The sequence below is a fragment of the Aethalodelphis obliquidens genome, unplaced genomic scaffold (assembly GCF_003676395.1).
Source record: "Aethalodelphis obliquidens isolate GAN/ISIS:26980383/991018 unplaced genomic scaffold, ASM367639v1 scaffold11, whole genome shotgun sequence".
Taxonomy (NCBI): Eukaryota; Metazoa; Chordata; class Mammalia; order Artiodactyla; family Delphinidae; genus Aethalodelphis; species Aethalodelphis obliquidens.
Genome location: NW_020837955.1, coordinates 35,219,487 through 35,240,096, shown reverse-complemented (window position 1 = coordinate 35,240,096; position 20,610 = coordinate 35,219,487). Strand labels below are relative to the sequence as shown.

Below are 20,610 nucleotides of genomic sequence, written 5' to 3'. Positions count from 1 at the left end.
CCGGTGGTGCAACAACCTTCTTTCTGATTCCCTCCCTCTCGTTTCTCCCTCTTTCCTGGCTCTGGAGGGTCAGAATACAGATCTTTCTCGATAGAATAGCTCTTCCCCGGCAGCACAACCGAGAGAGATTCTAAAACCCGCTACGGCATCTGCTTCCTCCTCAGCACACATGTCCCGGCAAAGGATATCTGTGTCCTCGCTGACTTCAATCGCACCGTACTTGAGACAAGCTTCCACAAACAAGGCCGCTCTGTCGAAGTACCTCATGCTGCTCAACAGAACACGAGTTAGGTGCTGTAATTTATGGTATCTGAGAGAACCGTCCCAGGGCGTGTTTCTATGTAAAGACTTGTACACACTCTCCTCGGAAGCCTGAGTGCTGGGTAAGTCACACCAGCACCGTTCTCAGCCCCGGCTTAGAGGAAAGGAAGGGAGAATTCTCACGCCCCAACCTCCCACTCTTTTTTATTAATACTTAAAAAAAATTTGTGAAATCGTTGAATTTCACAGAAATCTACAGAGATAGGACAAGGATCCACGTACCCACTGCCCAGATTTAACAAGTAAGCTTTTGTAGTATTTGCCTCAACCTACCTCCCTTAGATTTTAAATAAATAAAATGTCCTATAACAAGTGATGAGTATTAATTACCCTTCAAGGTTGTCAGAGGGGACACCTCCAACTCGCCACACTTTCTTCACCCTTCCTACTGCCTTCTAGCCTTCATCTCAGTTGCTCTACTCAAAGACAAATTGTCCCCAATTCTCTGAAGACTTTTTTAATATTCTTTTTAAACAGGTACCTGTTAGGTGTGACTAGCATATTGGTAGGAAAATAACACAGTTCCTAGACCAAATGAAGAACTGATAAACACAGACTGTTCCATCCCTTTAGGTTTCTTTTTTAAATAAACCTAAAATGTATGCTTCTCCCTTCACTCCTGACACCGAGGGCTACCCTCCACCCGGCAGAGCCTCAGGACAGCGTAAGGTGGTTAATCCCGGGTGGTCCTGACCAGCTGTGGACACTGGGTGTACCTGTGAAGCGTCTCAGCCACGCTGGAAAAGCAGCCCAGGGAGAGGAGGACCAGGAGGGCCTTTGACTTCTGGTTCACTTGAGGGGAGCAAAGGTGGTCAACCCAGCGCTTTAAAACATCAGCGCACTCTTCTGGATTTAAACGGACCTGGGAAAGACGCCCACGTTAAAAACAGAGACATCCTGCACTACAGAAAGGAAAAGAATTGAATCGAAATGGGATCTGTACCTATGAAACAAAGCTCGGCTCTGCTTTACTACACACCCCCTGATGCTGCAGCACCACGACCAGCAGTGACGGGGACCCACACCTTCGGGGCCGACAGGCCTGGCAACACCTCTGGGCTGAGTCTGGGCTCACACCCCAGTAGGGAGAGGAGGCAGCTGCTTTCACTTAATTGCTACGAATGCAACCTCCAATTTGCAATCAGAAATGTAATTTATACTCAAAGAATAAGAGGATGAAAGTTGCAAGAAAATATTCGCAAAGCCGCTTTGCAGCCACAAAAATGCTTCTAAATCTTGAGTCCAAAGTTCAAGACTGAACTTTCTATCCCAAATGTTCAAGGCACCTACTAGAATCACCTACTTTGGCAAGCCACGCTGCCCGGTTCCACTCGCCATAGGTCTGCAGGTAGCGGCAGGCATCTGCAGCTTTGTCTATCAGGCAGAGCAACTGAACACCCTCTGGAAGACAAAACAGCAGCCCCACAAGTGACACTGGAGCTGTCTTTCTGACAAGTCACTAAAGGATAAAATCACCATTTGACTTCATCTGGTCTTGGACATTTTATACCTACCTATTGGAGACATTACTGACTTAAATTTTAAAATAAAATATTAAAATAGGGCTTTACAATGTTACCACTCAAATGAACAGGGTTGGAAGTACAAACACAGTCCAGAAAACAAACAAGTAAAGCCTACCTCACTCACTGGTTTTCAGCATTTAGGGTGCCCAGGTTTATCCAATTTATGCCTATTGTCTTGGCAATTATTAATAGTGCCCCATTTACTCTTTAAAAAGCACTCTGGTCTAGATGATTAAATTATATGGTCATCTTATCAACTGCTAGCAATAATCTTTCTACTTTTCTCCAGTGTATATAAAAAAGAAAGAAATATCCCTAATAACCAATTACTTTCCAGGAGTGGGTCTGATTTTCCAGAGTATTAACGAATATACCCCAAAACATGCCTTACCTGCCAATTTCCCATTGGCAATCATATTAGTTGCCACGAGCTTAATGGTGCTCTGGGAGGGGCCTGACGAGGTGACAGTTGTGACCAAGCAGGCTTTCAGTGAATCACAGTAATAATGCTGGTTATCTGCGCTTGTTTCCAATAACAACTGCACAGCTCTGTCTGTCTAATAAGAGAAACAGTTCTTCTAATTACGAGGCCATTTTCCTCCAACATAACCTTTTAAAATTCATAATTTGGAACACTGAAGTTTTCAGCTTAAAGAGGACTTTTCTCAAAAATGTTCGTGGACACTTTGTTTACATATATACAAGTTGAACAAAAGTACAACACTGCTTCTTTAGGACAAATGTAAAACCACATTCTGGTTTATACAGGTGCTTATGTAAGCTTTGCGCCAGTCAATTCAAAGACACAAAACCAAAACAAAACAAAACTAGTTAGGCCTCATGTGACATTATGGAAGCCAAAATTACAAGCTGGTTAACCATATATATCTTTGCTTTCTCAGAATGTTTGTTGGTCTTATTTCGAAAGAAAGCACAATTTATACTTATACTTTTAAGGAAACACTATATAGTGTGTGTGTGTGTGTGTGTGTGTGTGTGTGGTGTAAGTAATGCTGTAAATTACTAATCAACTAGGAACTCCCTGAAACATGAAAAGAGTTATAAAAACTGACATACTTGACCCAAGAGAAGTAGCTGGTCTGTACATTTCCTGGTATGATCATAAGTTGACCGTTTCACCTCCTGGAGATTAACCCTTTCCAGCTGAAATTTCTAGAGTAGAAAAATAAAAGAGAGAGAAAATTGAGGCTGGATTTTAAAACTTTTGACTTATTTAAATTATACTTAAAGTCGTTTTAGTAAACATTACTTTGACTTCTGAGGTTATTAATCAGCTTCATAGAAATCTAACAGTTTAATAAGAATCTAAGGAGAAACAGTGTTGGAATGTATTCTAGTCTGTGTGCAAGTCTGCTTACAGAAACTGCCACTTCAGTAGGGCTGGAAGAAGCATCTCTATGTGTAATTTAGAACTCTACAGGAAGTTAAAAAAATTATGAAACTACCTTTATATATATAGAACAGCAAATTTAAACCAAGTAAATTGTTTGTTATTTATAGAAAATTAATAAAATGAGAAAATTAAAATGAACCAAGTTGAAAAAAAATTTTAAGACCAAAAAAATTAGAAGACTGTTAATAATAAAATTTTAATGTCTATTAAAAAACTCTGTAAACATTTATGAGCTTTTCAAGTACTGAGTCAATCCTTTAATGTGAATGTGCCAAGGGACTCATTTCTATTACATGGACCTTTACTTAGTGTGAAAGTTTCCTAAGGTTAAGATACTTACAAAGACAGAGCTTTAAAGGTTTTTAATATATGAAACATAATACCTGAAAATAGGCGTTTTCACAGAGCACGTCGTAACATATATCTAGTGGGTTGTTCACTTTGTCCCAAGGAGCAGTTTCTTTAGCAGCTGGTGTGCTTGCTGCCTTCTCCTGGGACAAGCTGTGCAGGTAGTGGGCAGCGACAGTCCAGAAGTGCAGCTCCGATTCATCGCCGTAAAGCCTGGCAAGGGTGAAACCAAAGTTTCCACTGAACTCACACAGCAGCTACTTCCCACAGTAGCTTCAAGTGCTGGGAGCATGGTGCTGGCATGTGAAAGACCACGTGCCGGGCTGGGTGGAAGAGGTGAAGCTGCAAGTCCTCCAGCCCTGTTACTGGGTCTCAAACAGCACAGGGCTCTGACTGCATGAGGCCCCTTCAGACCCAAATCCCCCTTTGTTCTGTGTTAAGAGGAACACCATGGTTCTTAAGCCTGGGCCATTATTTACCTGGTTTGCCATTAGCATACCTTTCAATCTGGACCAACTAAGGAAGAAGTTCCTCTGGAATAACTGACTAGATAAGGTGTGGAAATAATATGCTATTTATTCTCTGGGGAGTGGAGGGAAATGTCTTTTTTTATAAGGGACAACTCTACTGTACAGTAAGAATGTAGAGATTATTACTTCTAAATATAAGTTATTGGTACATTTATTACCAATATTGGTACACCAATATATATAGGTATATTTATGCACTTTGTAGCTGATATTTTAAAAAGCTGTCTGTAGGAGGGAGTCTTTTCAATAGAGAAGGCCTAGATCTCATGCTTAAAATGTGAGGTTTTTTTTTCCTATTTGTAGTACTACTTTCAAAATTAATTGTAAGCCAACTATAAAGGATGAACTGATATATTTTCTAAAATCCGAAAGAGTCTGGTCTTAACTAACAACCTTAATAAAAGAAATGAGTTAACCTGAAATTCCCTGTGTCTTACACAAAACATTTCAAACAGTTACCTTGAAACAAGCAGGCATCTCTGCAAGAGAGTAAATTCCGGATCGAGTAAGAGTTTCTTTATGTCACTGCGGACAGGAATGCAGACAAAGGCAAGACGATATTTTTGAATCCAACAACAAAGGAGATAAATCAGTAACTCTTAAAATGAAACATCCTACCCAAAGGGTATGCTTAGAACTTACAAAAGAACTCACTTTGCTGTGACCCTGAAACTGCAAAAGCTTACAGGGCTTAGAGTGTATCTAGGTTTGGAGAAGCAGTACCCATCAACCACCACAGCTTAAGGCTCTAATTGTGATTCACCTTCTTGCTTCTCGAAGCAGTTCAACTCATGTTTTTAAAAGTATGAACAGCTGTCTAACTATAGGAACAAGAATGTCATTGTTGATAAAACGATTTTGCTGATAATCATCAGGAACAGTACATACTTTAGAGACGATGCATTCAGAATTTATTCTTGAACGTATTCAAAAATTAAAATATTTAAGGAAGAAAGGCTAGTGTTTTTATAAATTGCTATTTCTAAAATAGCCAAATATAGAATATTTATAAATCAGGAAGAAGGGAAGATAGTCTTTAAATCTATTCTTTTCCATTTAAACATAAAGGCTAACCTTGGAAGAGAGAAAACAATAAAGTAATTATTTCGAATTTGACATCAATAAAATATTCTATTATCGTTAATTTATTAAGTATTAAAATACATGTGGCAGAGTCTAGATTGCAAAAACATGTTATGTTTTACCAAGAACTCCTTGTGGACCCATATTTTTCTACTTCCTTTCCAATATTATTCCCAGTACATATTTTTAAATGCTCTTGGCTCTAGGGAGCATGTTAATTTCTTAGCCAGAATAGTGCACACACAGCTCCTGACACAGAGAGCTCACTTTAGGAGAGGGAAGCGGACACACAAGAATCGCCCTGTGTACACCCTCTAACACGAGGCTTCGCAGGGGACCTGCGCTGGAGGCAGGCTGAGCTATAAGACGTCCACTGCACAGCAATCTGAACCTTACTTCCACAAGACAAAGATTCGAAAGTCACCTCTGTGAACAGAATGGTCTCTCCGTGGGCTACTAAATATTTTCTAAAACAAAGCTTATTTTAATTTTAAAAAGCCTAAATCATTATGTTTTTCTTTTTCATAACCTTATCTTCTAATAAAACATAGTTAGAGTGCTTACTTAGACAATGAGTTCAACTGCTCTTGAAGGAGATTCTTTATTTCTTCATTTTCTGGATAATCACTGTACCAAGAAAAGATTTTAAATGAGTTCATTTTCTCTTCACTTACAATTTATTTATTTCACTTACGATTTATTTCTTCACCAGAAAAAAAGTTGTATTAATATAGAAATAACTTCTTTGTAGTCCTTGGTTAAAAACCTGGTTGTAGACCAAAACAGCAACAGTCTACTCAGGAACCTACCAATCATCTTTAATGTCTGCTTTTATGTTATTTAGTCAAAACCAAGAAATGAGTAAAGTCTCCTTGGCCTTCAAGAAACCAGAAAATTGATCAGTGAGCTCTAAAAACTATTAGATTTAGATTCATGTTAATAAGGAACTTAGCAATGACTAAAGGAATCTGCTTGTTCTGCTCTGCAAAATGACCATTCATTTCTTTAAGTAGATACTTCTTGGAGAAAAGATACCTCATCATATTATTATCTTTTTAATTCCCCTAACCCAGGCCTATCTGTGCATTCCACATGGCATAAGTCCTGTAACACCTGTGGTAGTTTAACTAATAACCACTAATAATGTGAATATTTTTTTGCAATGAGGCAGACTATAAAACATAAAATACCTCTGAAGTAGGCCCCTTCATGCTGCTTCTAAAAAGAATTAATCTTGTCCCCAAATTCCTCTTGGTCTCAACTGGCCCTCTTCACACTCAGTATGCCATGCCCCATGTTCAGACAGTAAGACTACCACAAAGCCACCTGAGAGCAGCACGTGTACTCACAGCTGTCCACAGGCTCACGCTTCCCCAAAGTCCCCAGAGGGGTGAAGACAAGAGGCAAATCAGTGATTCTTTTAGTGTGTCTGCCATTACTGCCTCAGCTCGGTTTTAAGTTTGCAATCCCTATAGGCCCTGGAGACAGGTCACTGCTGATTTTCATGGGTGTCCTTCAATCTTAAATCAATTAGGAAAGGAAAACAAAAATGCAAAAAAACTTACACATGAGAAATGTCTAAAGAATACCGTCCGTTCCAAGGCTGATGTAATAAGAAAGCTTTCAAGGCGAGGGCGGCCCTTGGAACAAGGAGATACGGGCACCACACGGGTTCTAGACAAGAAAACAGTTTTTGCTTTTAATAAGGAAAATTTTATACTACTATAAAGCTTCAGCTGTAGACAGTTTACAGAGAAGTCAGCAGAGAATGGTGTGTAAGTCTGGTGGCAACTCAGAGAGTATATTCAATGTAATCACTACTTACGACACAGGGGCTAAGAGTTGGGGAGAAAGCAAGATTGAAGAGTCTCTGACACCATAGTGATACTATTTAAAGTGCTTGGAAACAGCATCATACTAAATGTTATTAAAGTCTCATACTCTTGAATTCCTTTTAGATGCTGCTAAAAAGAATATTGTTTTATGCCATTTTATGCCCCTGATAATAGGCAGTGTGGGCAAGAAGGATTCTCCAACTCAAAAACAGGGATTCCAATTTTCTACATTTGTCTGACCTCCCCCTTTATGGGGGGTTGGGGGAGGTATCAGACAAATGTAAATAAAGGCCAGGTGGAAGAAGAAGACTATCTAAGCTATTCTAAGAAAACGTATTTGAATCGATGTATTATGATTTTTCTACTTGTCATCAAGGAGAGTTGAAGAAAATATATTAAATATTATATCACTGCACATGACCTCAAATGATTTTATTTTTATCCGACATCAGTAAGTCCAAAATACATTTCTAATTCCTCAGAATAGGAATATTATATCAAACAGATTGATATTTTTCCAAGCTCAAATCAGCACATATCTGGCAGCAAACACAGACATCTTTTTCCTAACTCCATATTTACACTCTCACCAGTTTTTATTCTTTAACATTTATTGAGTGTTGTTCTGAGTTTAAAGTTCAATATGTGGAAATATGCACAATTTTATTGTCCTTTCCCCATTATAATTTAAAAATTTTTCCCTTTCTGGCTGAGGTCACACCAACAGAGATTGGATAGGAATAATTTTTTTTTTTTTTTTTAGTATTAGGAAAACTTTAAAAGAAAACTGTGATCTAAAATCTGGCTGCAGGCCAGCCGTTCGGGTATGGTATTAAACATGTGCTAATGACGGGCTCTAATTCTGTAGTCAGTTTAATTTAAAAATAAGTACCCTGGCTATGGAGATTTTTAGATACAAATTTTAAGTTAAAGGTCAAAGAAAAGCTTCTCAAACATTTAGATTATATTTGCACACTTCTTTACCTAGAATTAGTAACTAAAAGAAAAATCATCCTTGAAATTCCCTCCATTTCCTTAATAACTTTATGTTTAAAATAGTATCTATGCCTGTCCTTCCCTAGGAGGAAGTCCTGTTACTTCCGCAGAGCTGGCAGGTGTCTCAAGGACAGATATGGGAATGCAATGCTCAATTTCTGCCTCAGCAGATGGCAGACACGGTTACAGAATAAGAAGTGGTGGTTCCCAAATACAGTGGCAGGGTGGGACAGTGACAAAAACAAAAGCACTCCTAACGTAAGGTAGCCCAGCCAACACAAACAACTTGGTAGTGCCTCAAGCACAAACATAACACGAAGGGGCAGGTTTTCAAAACACTATTGCCTCTGAATGTGCCAAAGATTGACTCTACAAAGGTACAGACAATTCCCAGAGCTGACAGTTTCTAAGATGAAACTCAATAAATGACTAAACAATTCTCTAATGAAATTTTTTACAGATCAGATAGCTTAGAGTGTACACCAAATATATGCTTGGAGAAAACTTAATGAAGGAAGTCTGATTTTCAAGTAGATTGATGGGTGCATTCACAAACTTCTCATCCTTCTTTTACAGTCACAGTTATTTTTGCTAAAATATTTTTCATTCTGGGAAAAAAATCTCGAAGCATAAACCATACAAAACCATACAAAAAAGGGTAAGGTAGTGCAATCATCCAATTTTGTTTTGACTGGCCTTTTAACAAGTCATAAGATGGGCATCAAAATTCATGATACTCAGAACACTTTCCGAAGTGATTTCTCCATGATGCATGGTTGAGAAAGATATAAGGCTCACTATTAAAAAGCCAGCAGCACCTTATCACTAGATTTATGTCCTCTAATGAGTTCTCCTAAAGTCTGAGGAAGCTATTTTTATAAATGTAAACATCTTTGATCTTTTGACAGAGCACTCAGAAAAGGGTCAAGGAAGGGGCGCTTGGTAAACCAGAGTCAGGGAATGATTGACGTCTGCAGTTACAAAGAGTCTAGCATCTCAGCAATAAAAACACTCAAGCTTTAAGTTAATATATAATGTTTTCTTAAACTCAGATTCCTAGAAAGCAAGACTGAGATGAAACAGAAGCATCTCTCTCCCCTGAAGAGAGCAGTTGGTGCAAAATAAAGACAGGTTTCCAAGCATCCTTTCCCTAGAACTCCATACCAGTTAACTCCTGTTCATCCATCCTAAAACAGGTGGACTTCATGGACATCTCCAGGACCCTGATACACCCATCATCTGAAGCCAGGATCACTTTATCTGATGTACACCAGTCCACGTCCAGTATCCGAAAGGTTACATTTCTTCCACTTCTTAAACTGCTCACCATCTGAACCTTCAAGAGTGAATTTGATTGTCACTTTCACAAAGAAAAGAAAGATGTTAATCATTCTGGATTAAACAGTCAAGGAAAGACAGCGTCTGTGGCAAAGGTCCAGTTTACGTTCAAAACTGAACAGTCTTTGGCAGTCTACCTTCCACATGCAGACTGCATGTTAAAGGTCCCAAAGATAGTGATAACATTAAAAATCTGTTGAGCTATCACCTTTAAAACAGAAATACTGCGAAAGAAAAACTTTAAAGGAAGAAAACTTTTAATAAGCTTGACAAACCCATTACATAGTTTTCATTGCTAAATCAGAAGGAAGAAAAAAATACATAGTTCCTGTGGCCAGCAGCTTCATTTGCAGTGTACCCACGTGGAGCTGGGCCTACCTCTTTAGTATCCCATACTTCAGCTCCATCATTGTACATTGCTATTAATTTTTGGTTTCCTTTACCAGGGGCAAAACGAATCTTCCTCACCCAACTTCGGTGTGTAGGTATTCCTCTGAGGACAAACAAACAAAAACCAAAACACCAATATGAAGCAGAGTAATATCTCATCATCAAGAGATATGTCCAATGTCTCTTTCTATTTCTGTTTTTGACAAGGTCTAGTGATGTGACAGGAGAATCTCTGCTTTCTGGGACAGGGGCCACGTATAAGAGAAAGTGTCTGCTCTTTAACAATGGCTGGAATAGTGTCCCAGGACTTCTGCATGAGCCACCTGCAGATAAGGGTCTTCTATGAATGTTCCAGAGTTTGGCTCAAGGCCCTTCCTCCCAAGTTCAGTGACAAGAGACCCAATGGTCCAAGCTCCACATGACCATATTTGGTGACCCTGCTTATTACCAAGTCACAAGCCTCCAATGGAACCGTACCAAGAGATTTTTTTTTAAACCAAATAACACGATTGCATTTTTGACTCATACCTGGATACTCTGCCTTTCAAATCCCAAAAATTTAAATTTCCATCCACATCTCCAAGAACTAATGTATCACCTTTCCAAGCGATGCAGGTAATACTACCCATACTTCCCTAGAAAACAACAGCAACAAATACACATCAATTTCACCACTGATAAGCAGTCATAACAGAGAAATATCTTTATTTAATAACTGTGATAAAATAATAAAGATATTTTAATAAAACCTAATTAAAAATGGTTTTGCTTTAGTAAGAATGTCATCAAACACTAACAGAGTTCAGACACTATGAGAGCTACCTAGCATTTCGATTTCAACTAAGAAGAACCAGGAGAGTTCAATTAGATAGACATTGTTATCTGAACTAGGTTTATAGAAAAGGGATGTCTTTTGAGGGAGAACTACTTCAGAGAAAAGAAAATTAAAAGAAGAAAATAAGAGAAGGAAAGGACACCCTTTCAAGAGAGCTCCCGTCTCCAAGTTATCCCTCACTGCAAAAGGATAAATAAATCTATTCTGGGGGAAACTTAAAGCTGTTTCACAGCTAATTGTTCAGCAATTTTTCTATTGAAAGAGAGGATCCATCACTATGTAGTACATCTGAAACTAACATAATATTGTATGCCAACTATATTTCAATTAAAACAAAAGAAAGAAAAAGGGGATCCAGAGCTTCACTGATACCTTCTGGAATAAGGAAGGTGAAGAGATACTGGGTATTAAAGGCATCTGCACAATTTGAATTCACAGAAGGCTCTGCAGAGAAGTTACACAGGGAAACACAAATATAAGAATGAAACACTACTGTAATAAATCCAAGTGGGGAGAAAGGAGCTTCAAGATCTAACACATGCACAGAGGTCATGTGATGGAGAGCCGAGGAGCCTGGGCTCTGGGGTCAGCTGCCTGGGCTTGAATCCAAGCTTTATCATTTAATTTGCTGTGTGATTTGGGGCATGTTTACTAATCTTTCTGTGTCTAGAATTTATCATCAATAAAGTACGGTAAGCTCACAGAACTTGAGGAGTTCCTATTACTGTTAATAAATTTCTACAGGTAAAGGCTTTATGACAATGCCTGCCACAGAGTAAACAGTCAATACATGTTAGCTATTAAATAATATTATTGCTCAATTACTTTTCTACTTATTGTCTACTTATATTAAAAGAAATCTTGTTTCTTAATTTATAGAACAATGTAAAACTTCACGTGTTTAGCTCTCATGCCATCGATAGTAAGAAGGAGGAAAGCTCCAAGGGTTTGCCAAACTGGCTATTAGTAGACTTGCACACACACCAAATACTGCGTAAATCATAGTGTTAGTCAAGAAACAGAAGAAAAAATTGGATTAAGTATTTTAATGAATTCAATTAATAAAAAACTTAGAAAGCTATGTTAAATAGAGTTCTGTATAGTATAAAGATCTTATTTCTATTCTCCTGACCATATTAACAGAATGTTTAAGAATTTGCCTTTAAATTTACTTTCTCAGTCTTAAATTTTTTTTTACATTTTATAATCTTAGTTTCTAACTTCTAAAAATTAGAATATTAAAGTTTAAATTTGCCCAGAAATCAGTGTTACCAGCTTAGAATTACAAGTGATGTATTAATACAACTGCACAATTAAACAGCTCAGACCTTTCTACCTAAGAGCTTGTTGATGGGATATAAACCATATGGAAAGTCTAAGGTGCTTTCAGAGGATGTGGCACAAACTCGCTTTGTGGCTCCAAATAATCCCAAGAGAACCAGTGTAAGATTTAAAACTCTATGATAGAGTATTATTAGTTGACATTGATATGTTGCCTACGTGTAAAATATGATGTTCAAAAGATCAGAAGTAAGGCTGGCAGCAAAGCAAAGATATTCATTCTCTCCTGCTATTCTGGTTTTCTGAATAAAGGCAGTCAGTCAACTATAAACTCTCCATGAGAACATAATTTAAAATGTCAAGCTTTCTGCTTCTTTTCCATTTTTATATACTGTTAGTTCTGGGGCCAAAACTCAGGGGAAGTTTCAACTCAAAACAAATGTTTAACACTTTACATTTGGGAGGAGGGTAAGATAAATATTGGATTAAAATAAACAAACAGGGCTTCCCTGGTGGCGCAGTGGTTGAGAGTCTGCCTGCCAATGCAGGGGACACGGGTTTGTGCCCCGGTCTGGGAAGATCCCACATGCCGCGGAGCGGCTAGGCCAGTGAGCCACGGCCGCTGAGCCTGCGCGTCCGGAGCCTGTGCTCCGCAATGGGAGAGGCTGCAACAGTGAGAGGCCCGCGTACCGCAAAAAAATAAAAAAATAAATAAAAAATAAAAAAATAAACAAACAAAACCTCTGCCTAAATTCTACATATTTATTAGTCATTGAAAAATATTTTGATTACTGCAAATAAAAATAATGAACCAAAACCAATTTCTCATGTTTTATATAGTAGATGCTTAATTCTCTTTCCCTAAAAATAATGTGCTCTAAAATATGCACTAATTTCACTAATAAGGCTGGATCCTTATTAGGATGGTCATTCCCTGAGGAAGCTGCTTCTAGCTGTGGAATAAAATGATCTGGCAGGCAGAATAGAGACTTGCTGTATCCTGACTTCAGATCTCCATAAAACAGTGTAGAATCTTAAAAGCTGTGTGGTGCAATAATCCTGAAAGAAGCAGTTACAAAGAGAAAAATTCATGTGTCTAATGTTCAAAATTTTTAAACTTTTTTTAGGGTGGGGGGGAACTAGAATCTCAAAAATTATTGGATTATTTCTATTCTAATCTCAAATGTGACGTGATTAGAAAACAAAGAGACTGAGCTATTTGCAAGTGCCACTGTCGGAGTTCAGATGGGTCCTTCTCTGGAGTCTAGAGGAGCTCTGAATATTACTAAGAAAGCAAACTGACTTTCCAGAGGACAGCTCATTACACTGCAACTCTTATGCCCACACCCTTTAACCGTAGCTCTTCTTGCTACACACTTAAAGTTACTGCTCCTACTTATAACTACCAAATATCAATTTTTCACATTTGCATTATTTTCACACTAGTGAAAACTTTTGGCAATATTAGAGAGTTTAAAATAGACATTACTAAGTCTCAGATATGACTTGTTCTATATAACAGTAAAAATGTAATTACAGTTTGAAAAGCACTTTCGCATGCTAGTTTCAATTTTTATCAATGAAGGTTTTTTGGATGCCCTCAATTCTTCTAAAGCTGTTAATAAGGAAGATGTGGCAGCCAGCCCCTAAGAGGCCAACCCCCCTACCTGATTCTGCCTTTGGTATTCACGTCCTTTGGTAGTCACCTCTCACAATGAACAGTGACCCAACAGCATACTGTGAAAATGTGACTTCTGAAAACGAGGTCCTAAAAGACACTGCAGCTTTCTTTTGCTCTCTCTTTGATCACTCGCTCTGGAGGAAGCTAGCTGCCATATCTGAGGACACTCAGGCAGCCCTATGGAGAGGTTCATGTGAGGAAGAACCAAGGCCTCTCATCACGGCCAGCATTAACAGCCATGTGAGTGAGCCATGTGGGAAGGGGATCCCCTGCCCCAGCCAACATCCTCATGCAACCTCATGAGGGTTGGCATTCGCCTACAACATTCCATTTTTAGATGGCAATTTTAAATCAATATATATATATTTAAAAAACCATCTCATCCTCCAGTTAACGGTTATAGTATTATTCGTTAACAAAAACATTTTCTTCATCCATCCATTAAAAACAACCTGTGAGATACACATTGACACAATTAACCACAAAACCTTGATTAGAGAACTCCACAAGCCCACAGGAGGATATATATGTTAGTAAATATTAATAAATATTTTTATACCTATCACCTGATTACTATTACCCAAAAATAATACTAGATTTTAGTCAAATCCTTCAGGGTAATGCTTGAAATGGAAAGAAGAGAAACTAGAGTCAGACAGACAGACCTGGCTTTAAAATGCTGCTCTGCCATGTCACTAGGCTGGGCAACTGGGGAAAGTGACTCACTCTCCCTCAGTCTTGTCACAGATAAAATGTAAATAATTCCTCATGGATTATTATAGTGATAAAAATGAGTAACACACGGTTAAGTATTTAATCGAAACAGTTATAATGCTATTCTCTAGCAGTATGGAACAAGTTTAATCAGTGCTAATAGCTCCTTAGTAAAGTTTATTTACATTACACTTTTCTGAGAGAGTTTTCAAACTCAACTATGGCTTCACTGGATATAGAACCAATAAGGACTTTAATAAGAAATCTTAATGAAGATTTAATCACAGGTTGGACTCACGTCTGGTGGAATCCGAGCGCTTTCTTTCACTGAGTTTCCTTCAACAGTGAGATGATAAACTTGGCCATCATTATCGGTAAACACAAAATGCTCCCGGGCAGAGATGTTCTGACTGAGTTCAGATTTACTCTCAGCCTCCTGCAACAAGCTTTGGGATAGAGGAAAATAAGATAAAGATATTTCTTTTCCCTCAAGTGACATAATTAATTAACTCACCCCAAATACAGATGCATTAACAGGGGGTCAAAACCATTTAAAAAAAAAAGAAAGGCTGAAACTAATCTTTGCCTAGTAATAACAGGAAAACACAAATTACTCCGAATGCCACGAGTGAACACTTACCCTGCACAGAAAAATGTGGTGATCTAGACCTCACACAGGAAAAAAATCCTTTTTGCTGTTTCTGTTGCAGAACAGAGGCCTTACCTCGACTCATCATTCTCTCTGAAGTTTTTTATTTGTAAATTTAGTGGGGATGGGGGTGGGGTGGTACCTAAGTTAGAATCCCTAATACATTTCCTTTGGTGAACATAAATGACAATGGGACCCATCTGGATATTCATGCTACATTCATTTGAATTTCAGAAGCTGAAGTTTATGGAGCAGAAGGGCACTGAGAATGATCATATTCACTAACGGGTGCTGATGTGTAGGTGTTACTGCACAGGTTACTGCTGCAAACTGCACCAAGCAATGCAATACTAAAACTAACTTTATAGTAATATGAGCATGTACTGAAACACCAACGTATGTTCAAAAGCAGACTAGAGGTGCCTTGGGATGACACTTGTCAATTTCCCAACCATGACTTGGCTATTACAAATGACAGGGGCGGAAACAGGGTACCTGATAACAGATGACTCAACAACACTCAGCTCTGTATCTGACACCACGGTCTGGCGGGCCATGGCCTCTCGGGTAGCCAGCTGTTTCTTTCTTAGGCTCTTCAAGTTGTGAGAAGGTGACCACTCCTGTGAAGCAGAGACAGACATGCCCGCAAGTGATCAGTTTCTCTGTCAAAGAACGCTTCCAGAAGAGCTGGGCATACCCGCCATTGCCCAGCGTCACTTATTATTACTACACATGAATTCACAATTTGTTCTTAGGTTTTACTTTTTTCAGAAAGGTTGAATGAATGCATCTTCATTACAGTTTATGGTAGAATATTTTAATGATCTACCTCTAATCTTCAATTACAGCTTAAAGGAAAAGAGCTTAATGGCCAACTCCAACAGGTTTTAAACTTTTGATGCTTTCATTTTTTACAGAATGAAAATAATACATTTAATTATGGTACCTCCCACTCCTTACCTCCCCACCTCCCCCTTAGGTACACAAGGTGAGATGATCACACTCCTCCAATCATGGCCCATTATCATCTGTAGGTCCACCCCAAACCTCTCCTTTTATTTATTTATTCCTGCTTATTCTAATGCATTTAATCTAATATCCTCTCATATGTATAAATTCTTAACATGTAGTTATTTTACATGCACATATTTGTGATCTGCATTAATAGCAGTGTGTTATATATCTCATCCTGTTTCTAACTCTTTTTACTCAGTGCAATGTATTCAAGTCCCACCTCTGTTGTTTCTGCATGTTATATAACACTCCATAGGTATATCTGCCAATTTTTAGCCTAGTTTTTAGTTTAGTTTAGTTTCCCAGCAAAAGACACCCAGATTGTCTCTATACTCTCCTCACGGCAAATTACACTGCAGTCAATATCCTCACAAAAGTTCCTGTATGACCAGAAGCTGATCAGCTGGAACACAGAGGATGTCTGTGTTTGCCTAAGTGCTGCCAGTTTGCTCTGCAGAATGGCTGCACTGGTCTAGATACCTATCAGCAGCGCCAAGGAATTCCTATAGCTCATATTACACCCACATGGGATGCTACCTGGCTTTCCACTTTTTGTTAGTCTAAAAGGTATATCATGGTTATTTTACTTTGCACATCCCAAAACCTATGAGTTTGAACATTTCTTCACATGCTTGTTTGGCCTTTTAGGTTTCCCTGCCATTCATTAACTGTTCACATGCTTGTTCGTCCTTCCACTGGGGCTCCTGTCGCTTCATTGCAGGAGTTCCTACAATACTAATCCCTTGGAGGGATTAGTTAACCCTTTGTCCATCTTAGACACTGGAAAATTTCTTTTTTCAACTTGTCTTCTATATTTAACCTCGACAATGGTCTGATTCATTGAATAAAAAGCACCAATCTTGATATAATCAAATTCATTCAATTTTTTTGCCTTTTGGTTTGAGCTTCAGATATCCTCTTTTGCCCCAGAATAGAAAAATATTCTTCTGTATTTGTATTAATTTTATAGCTTTACTTTTTTTTACATTTAGGTCATTAATCCTGTGAAGCCCACCTCTGAATATGGTATTATGCAGAGATCCAGTATTTTTCTCCATAAAGTGAGACAGTTTCCCCAATACTGCCTACTAAACAGTCTGTCCCTCCTCTTGGGTTTGTGAGCTACTTTACTGTACATTCAGTTCCCAAACATTCATGGGTCTGTTAATGAGGTCTTTATTATACTGATCCATTTCTCTTTCTTGGGCCAATATGACATTGCTTTTATTTCTACGGTTTAATAATATGTACTGTATGGGGTAGGATGCGTCCGACCCCCACCCATACTGCCTACATTACTCCTCTTTTTTCAAGGTTGACTATGACCTTTATTTTTCCATAAATATTTTAGAATATGTTTATCATGTTCTTCAAAATATCTAAGTTAAATTTTAATTGGAATTTAATATAATATTAGCTTAACCCATCCAAGAAAATAAGAGTTGTCTCCATTTGTTTAGATCTTCTCTGAATACACATTTTTGACAAGAAAATACACAGGATTAATGATTTAAATTCAAGCTAAAGAAAAATATTCATCACATATATACATACCTAAATAAACTGTTTACTTCTTCAATTGTAACTTACCAAAGCAGTTATTGCAGGGAAGTTTTTGGACATTTCTCTAAGAATGGTACAGGTCCTAACATCCCATAACTCCAGGGGTTTATCTTTGAATACAACTGCCAAATACTGTCTAAAATAAACAAAATTACTAAATAAACCTCTTTTTGCAAAATTTTCACAAGCAGTGCAAATAAAAAGTTCAGTAAATCAGAAAACTCAGATGACACATTCTAAACAAAGAGAATTTAAACTAACCTTTAGCCCTGATGATTAACAGTCCTAAGAAGGTAAAGCTCTAAAATGACCTGTGAGAGCCACATAGCCATAAGTAGGCAAGGAGCCCAGCTCAGAATGATGAGAAAAGGCATGAGTTCACATCCTGGTGCCACATATTACAATAACCCTCCTGAGGCTCAATTTTCTCATCAACACATGAAAATACCACTACTTACATCAATGGATTGATTGGGATGCAGGTTACGGTAAAAATTAAATAAAAAAGTAAGTAAAGTTTCTATCATGCCGACAGTGAGGAAATGTGACAGAGTAGGAAGATCCCTGTAGCGCAGTGTTATCAAAGGACTCCCATTTGATAATTATGTGACCTCAGACAAACCATGTGACCTTTGGAGTTTTATTCTGCTTATCTTTAAAATGGCAACATCTGTCTTACATACCTCACTAAATACTGTAAGGATAAAAATAAACAAAAACGACCAGCACACATGAAAGACTTATAAACCGTGATGGATTATACAAATGCAAAATGTTACATTTTTTATTATATCTAATATAAAAACAAGGCGTGTATGTAAATAACTAATATAAAAGAGAATCTGGTAAATCCTATAAAGATTCACTATGAAAGCTGAGATTAATTTTGACAATAGGAAAATGGCATTCTAGGCAGAGTTACAAGTGTGATAAATGGCAAAAGACAGGAAAGGACACAGGGTGTTTGGGGGAACATGCTGTTTGAAATGCAAAGTATGTGAGAGCAATCGTCATGAGAAAGAAGGCTAAAATGTGAATTTTGGATTCACATTATAAAATCCCTAAGACACCCTAAAATGCAATGCTAGCATGTGCAGAGATTCATCCTGCAGAGAAGAGCAGATCACTGAGTTCTGAAGCAGTGGTGATAATGTGATCAATTGTTTAAGATGTATTAATTTAGTAGGCTTGTGTAGAGTCAAGACTGACTGGAAATAGAAGAGACTGGAGTCTAAACAGTTTGAGCAATTCTCAAACTTCTTAGTCCCAGGACTCCCTTACGTTTAAAAGCATTATTGAGGCTCTCCTCCAAAGAACTTTTGTTCTTATGTGGGTTATACTAACTGATATTTTGCATATGAGAAATTAAACCAAATATAATTATAAACTATATTAATTCACTCAAAATGAAAAAAAGAGAAAATAACTACCAAGATGGTAGATGAAAACATATGCCATATTAGTAATTACATTAAATATGAATAATTTAAACAATGCAATTAGAAGCAAAGATTATCAGATCAAACAGTAAAACAAGTCCCTATTATATGCTCTCTGTAAGAAATCAACTTTAAAGACAGAGATAAGTTACAAATAGGAGGAAGGAAAAAGATATACCATACAAACACTAATCAAAAGAAAGCTAGAGTGGCTACACTAATCAGACAAATCAGACAAACTTCTGAACAAAGAATATTAACAATGATAAAGAAGTCAATGAATCAAAAGTCAATGATACGCATGGAGTCAATGAAACAGAAAACAGAAAACCACAGAGAAAAATCAAAGAAACCATAGAAGTTTCTTTGAAAAAATTAATAAAATTGACATGTTACTGATTATCAGAAATGAAAGAGACATTACTCAGATCACACAGCCATTAAAAGAATAAGGGAATTATTATGAACAAGCTTATATCAATAAATTCAACAACTTCAATGAAATGAATGGACAGATTACTTGAAAGACACCAACTACCAAAGCGCACTGAAAGAAATATATATATATAACCTGAATAGTTTGGCATCTATGAAAGATGAATTTATATTTAAAAACTTTACTGCAAAAAAAATTCTAGGCCCAGATGGGTTCCTCAGTGAATTCGCCCTATTTAAGGAAGAAATAATATCAATTCTACACAAACTCGCCTAGAAAAAAGAAGAGGAGGAAATATTTCACAACGCATTTTACAAGGCCATTACCCTGATTCCAAAACCAGTCAAGGATATTACACAAAAACTAGACCAATATCCTTCATGAACTCAGATGCAAAAATCCCTAATAAAGTATCAGTAAATCAAACCCAACAATATATCAAAATATTAGCAAATCAAATCCACTAATATATCATGACCAAGCGGAGTTTATCCCAGGAATGTCAAGTTTAACATCTGAGAAATCAAGCAATATAATTCACCATATTAAGCCAACTTAAAGAACAAAACAAAAACACACCAAATGATGATGTCCATAAATGCAGAAAAAGCATATGACAAAATTCAACACCTACTCAATGATACAGAGTTTCAGCAAACTAGGAACAAAAAACTTCCTCAACCTGATAAAGGGCATCTACATGTATCTACAACAATACCTTTCTAGATATGTCTCCTCAGGCAAGGGAAAGAAAAGCAAAAATAAACAAATGGGATTACATCAAAATAAAAAGCTTCTGCACAGCAAAGGGAACAATAAATAAAACAAAAAAGACAACCTACCGAATGGGAGAAGATATTTGCAAATGATATATCCAATAAGGGATTAATATCCAAAAATATACAAAGAACTCATACAACTCCCCAACAAAAAGACAAACAACCTGATTAAAAACTGGGCAGAGGAGGTGAACAGACTTTTTCCCAAAGACATACAGATGGCACGTGAAAAGATGTTCAACATCACTAATTACTTGGAAATGCAAATCAAAACCATAATGAGATATCACTTCACACCTGTCAGAATGGCTATTATCAAAAAGATAAGAAGTAAGTATTGGTGAGGACGTGGAGAAAAGGGAACCCTCAGTTGGTATAAATGTAAATTGGTGCAGCCACTATGGAAGACAGTATGAAGATTCCTAAAAAAATTAAGAA

The 20,610-nt window shown here is 37.5% G+C and overlaps 1 protein-coding gene across 2 annotated transcripts in view; it reads right to left on the bottom strand.

The window, feature by feature from the left end:
* WDR11 (WD repeat domain 11) overlaps positions 1-20,610 on the bottom strand; it is a 54,636-nt gene that overhangs the window by 2,172 nt on the left and 31,854 nt on the right. Inside the window, exons 14-28 of one of the 2 annotated variants that reach the window (XM_027112791.1) lie at positions 17,546-17,654; positions 15,437-15,561; positions 14,591-14,738; positions 10,310-10,416; positions 9,770-9,884; positions 9,218-9,389; positions 6,788-6,896; positions 5,787-5,849; positions 4,599-4,664; positions 3,645-3,822; positions 2,925-3,020; positions 2,239-2,404; positions 1,625-1,722; positions 1,038-1,183; positions 189-268 (exon numbers count right to left, since the gene is read on the bottom strand). In XM_027112791.1, coding sequence (XP_026968592.1) covers positions 189-268; positions 1,038-1,183; positions 1,625-1,722; positions 2,239-2,404; positions 2,925-3,020; positions 3,645-3,822; positions 4,599-4,664; positions 5,787-5,849; positions 6,788-6,896; positions 9,218-9,389; positions 9,770-9,884; positions 10,310-10,416; positions 14,591-14,738; positions 15,437-15,561; positions 17,546-17,654 — 1,778 coding nt within the window. The remainder of the gene's footprint in view (positions 1-188; positions 269-1,037; positions 1,184-1,624; positions 1,723-2,238; positions 2,405-2,924; positions 3,021-3,644; positions 3,823-4,598; positions 4,665-5,786; positions 5,850-6,787; positions 6,897-9,217; positions 9,390-9,769; positions 9,885-10,309; positions 10,417-14,590; positions 14,739-15,436; positions 15,562-17,545; positions 17,655-20,610) is intronic. The other variant, XM_027112790.1, reaches the window with a different exon arrangement.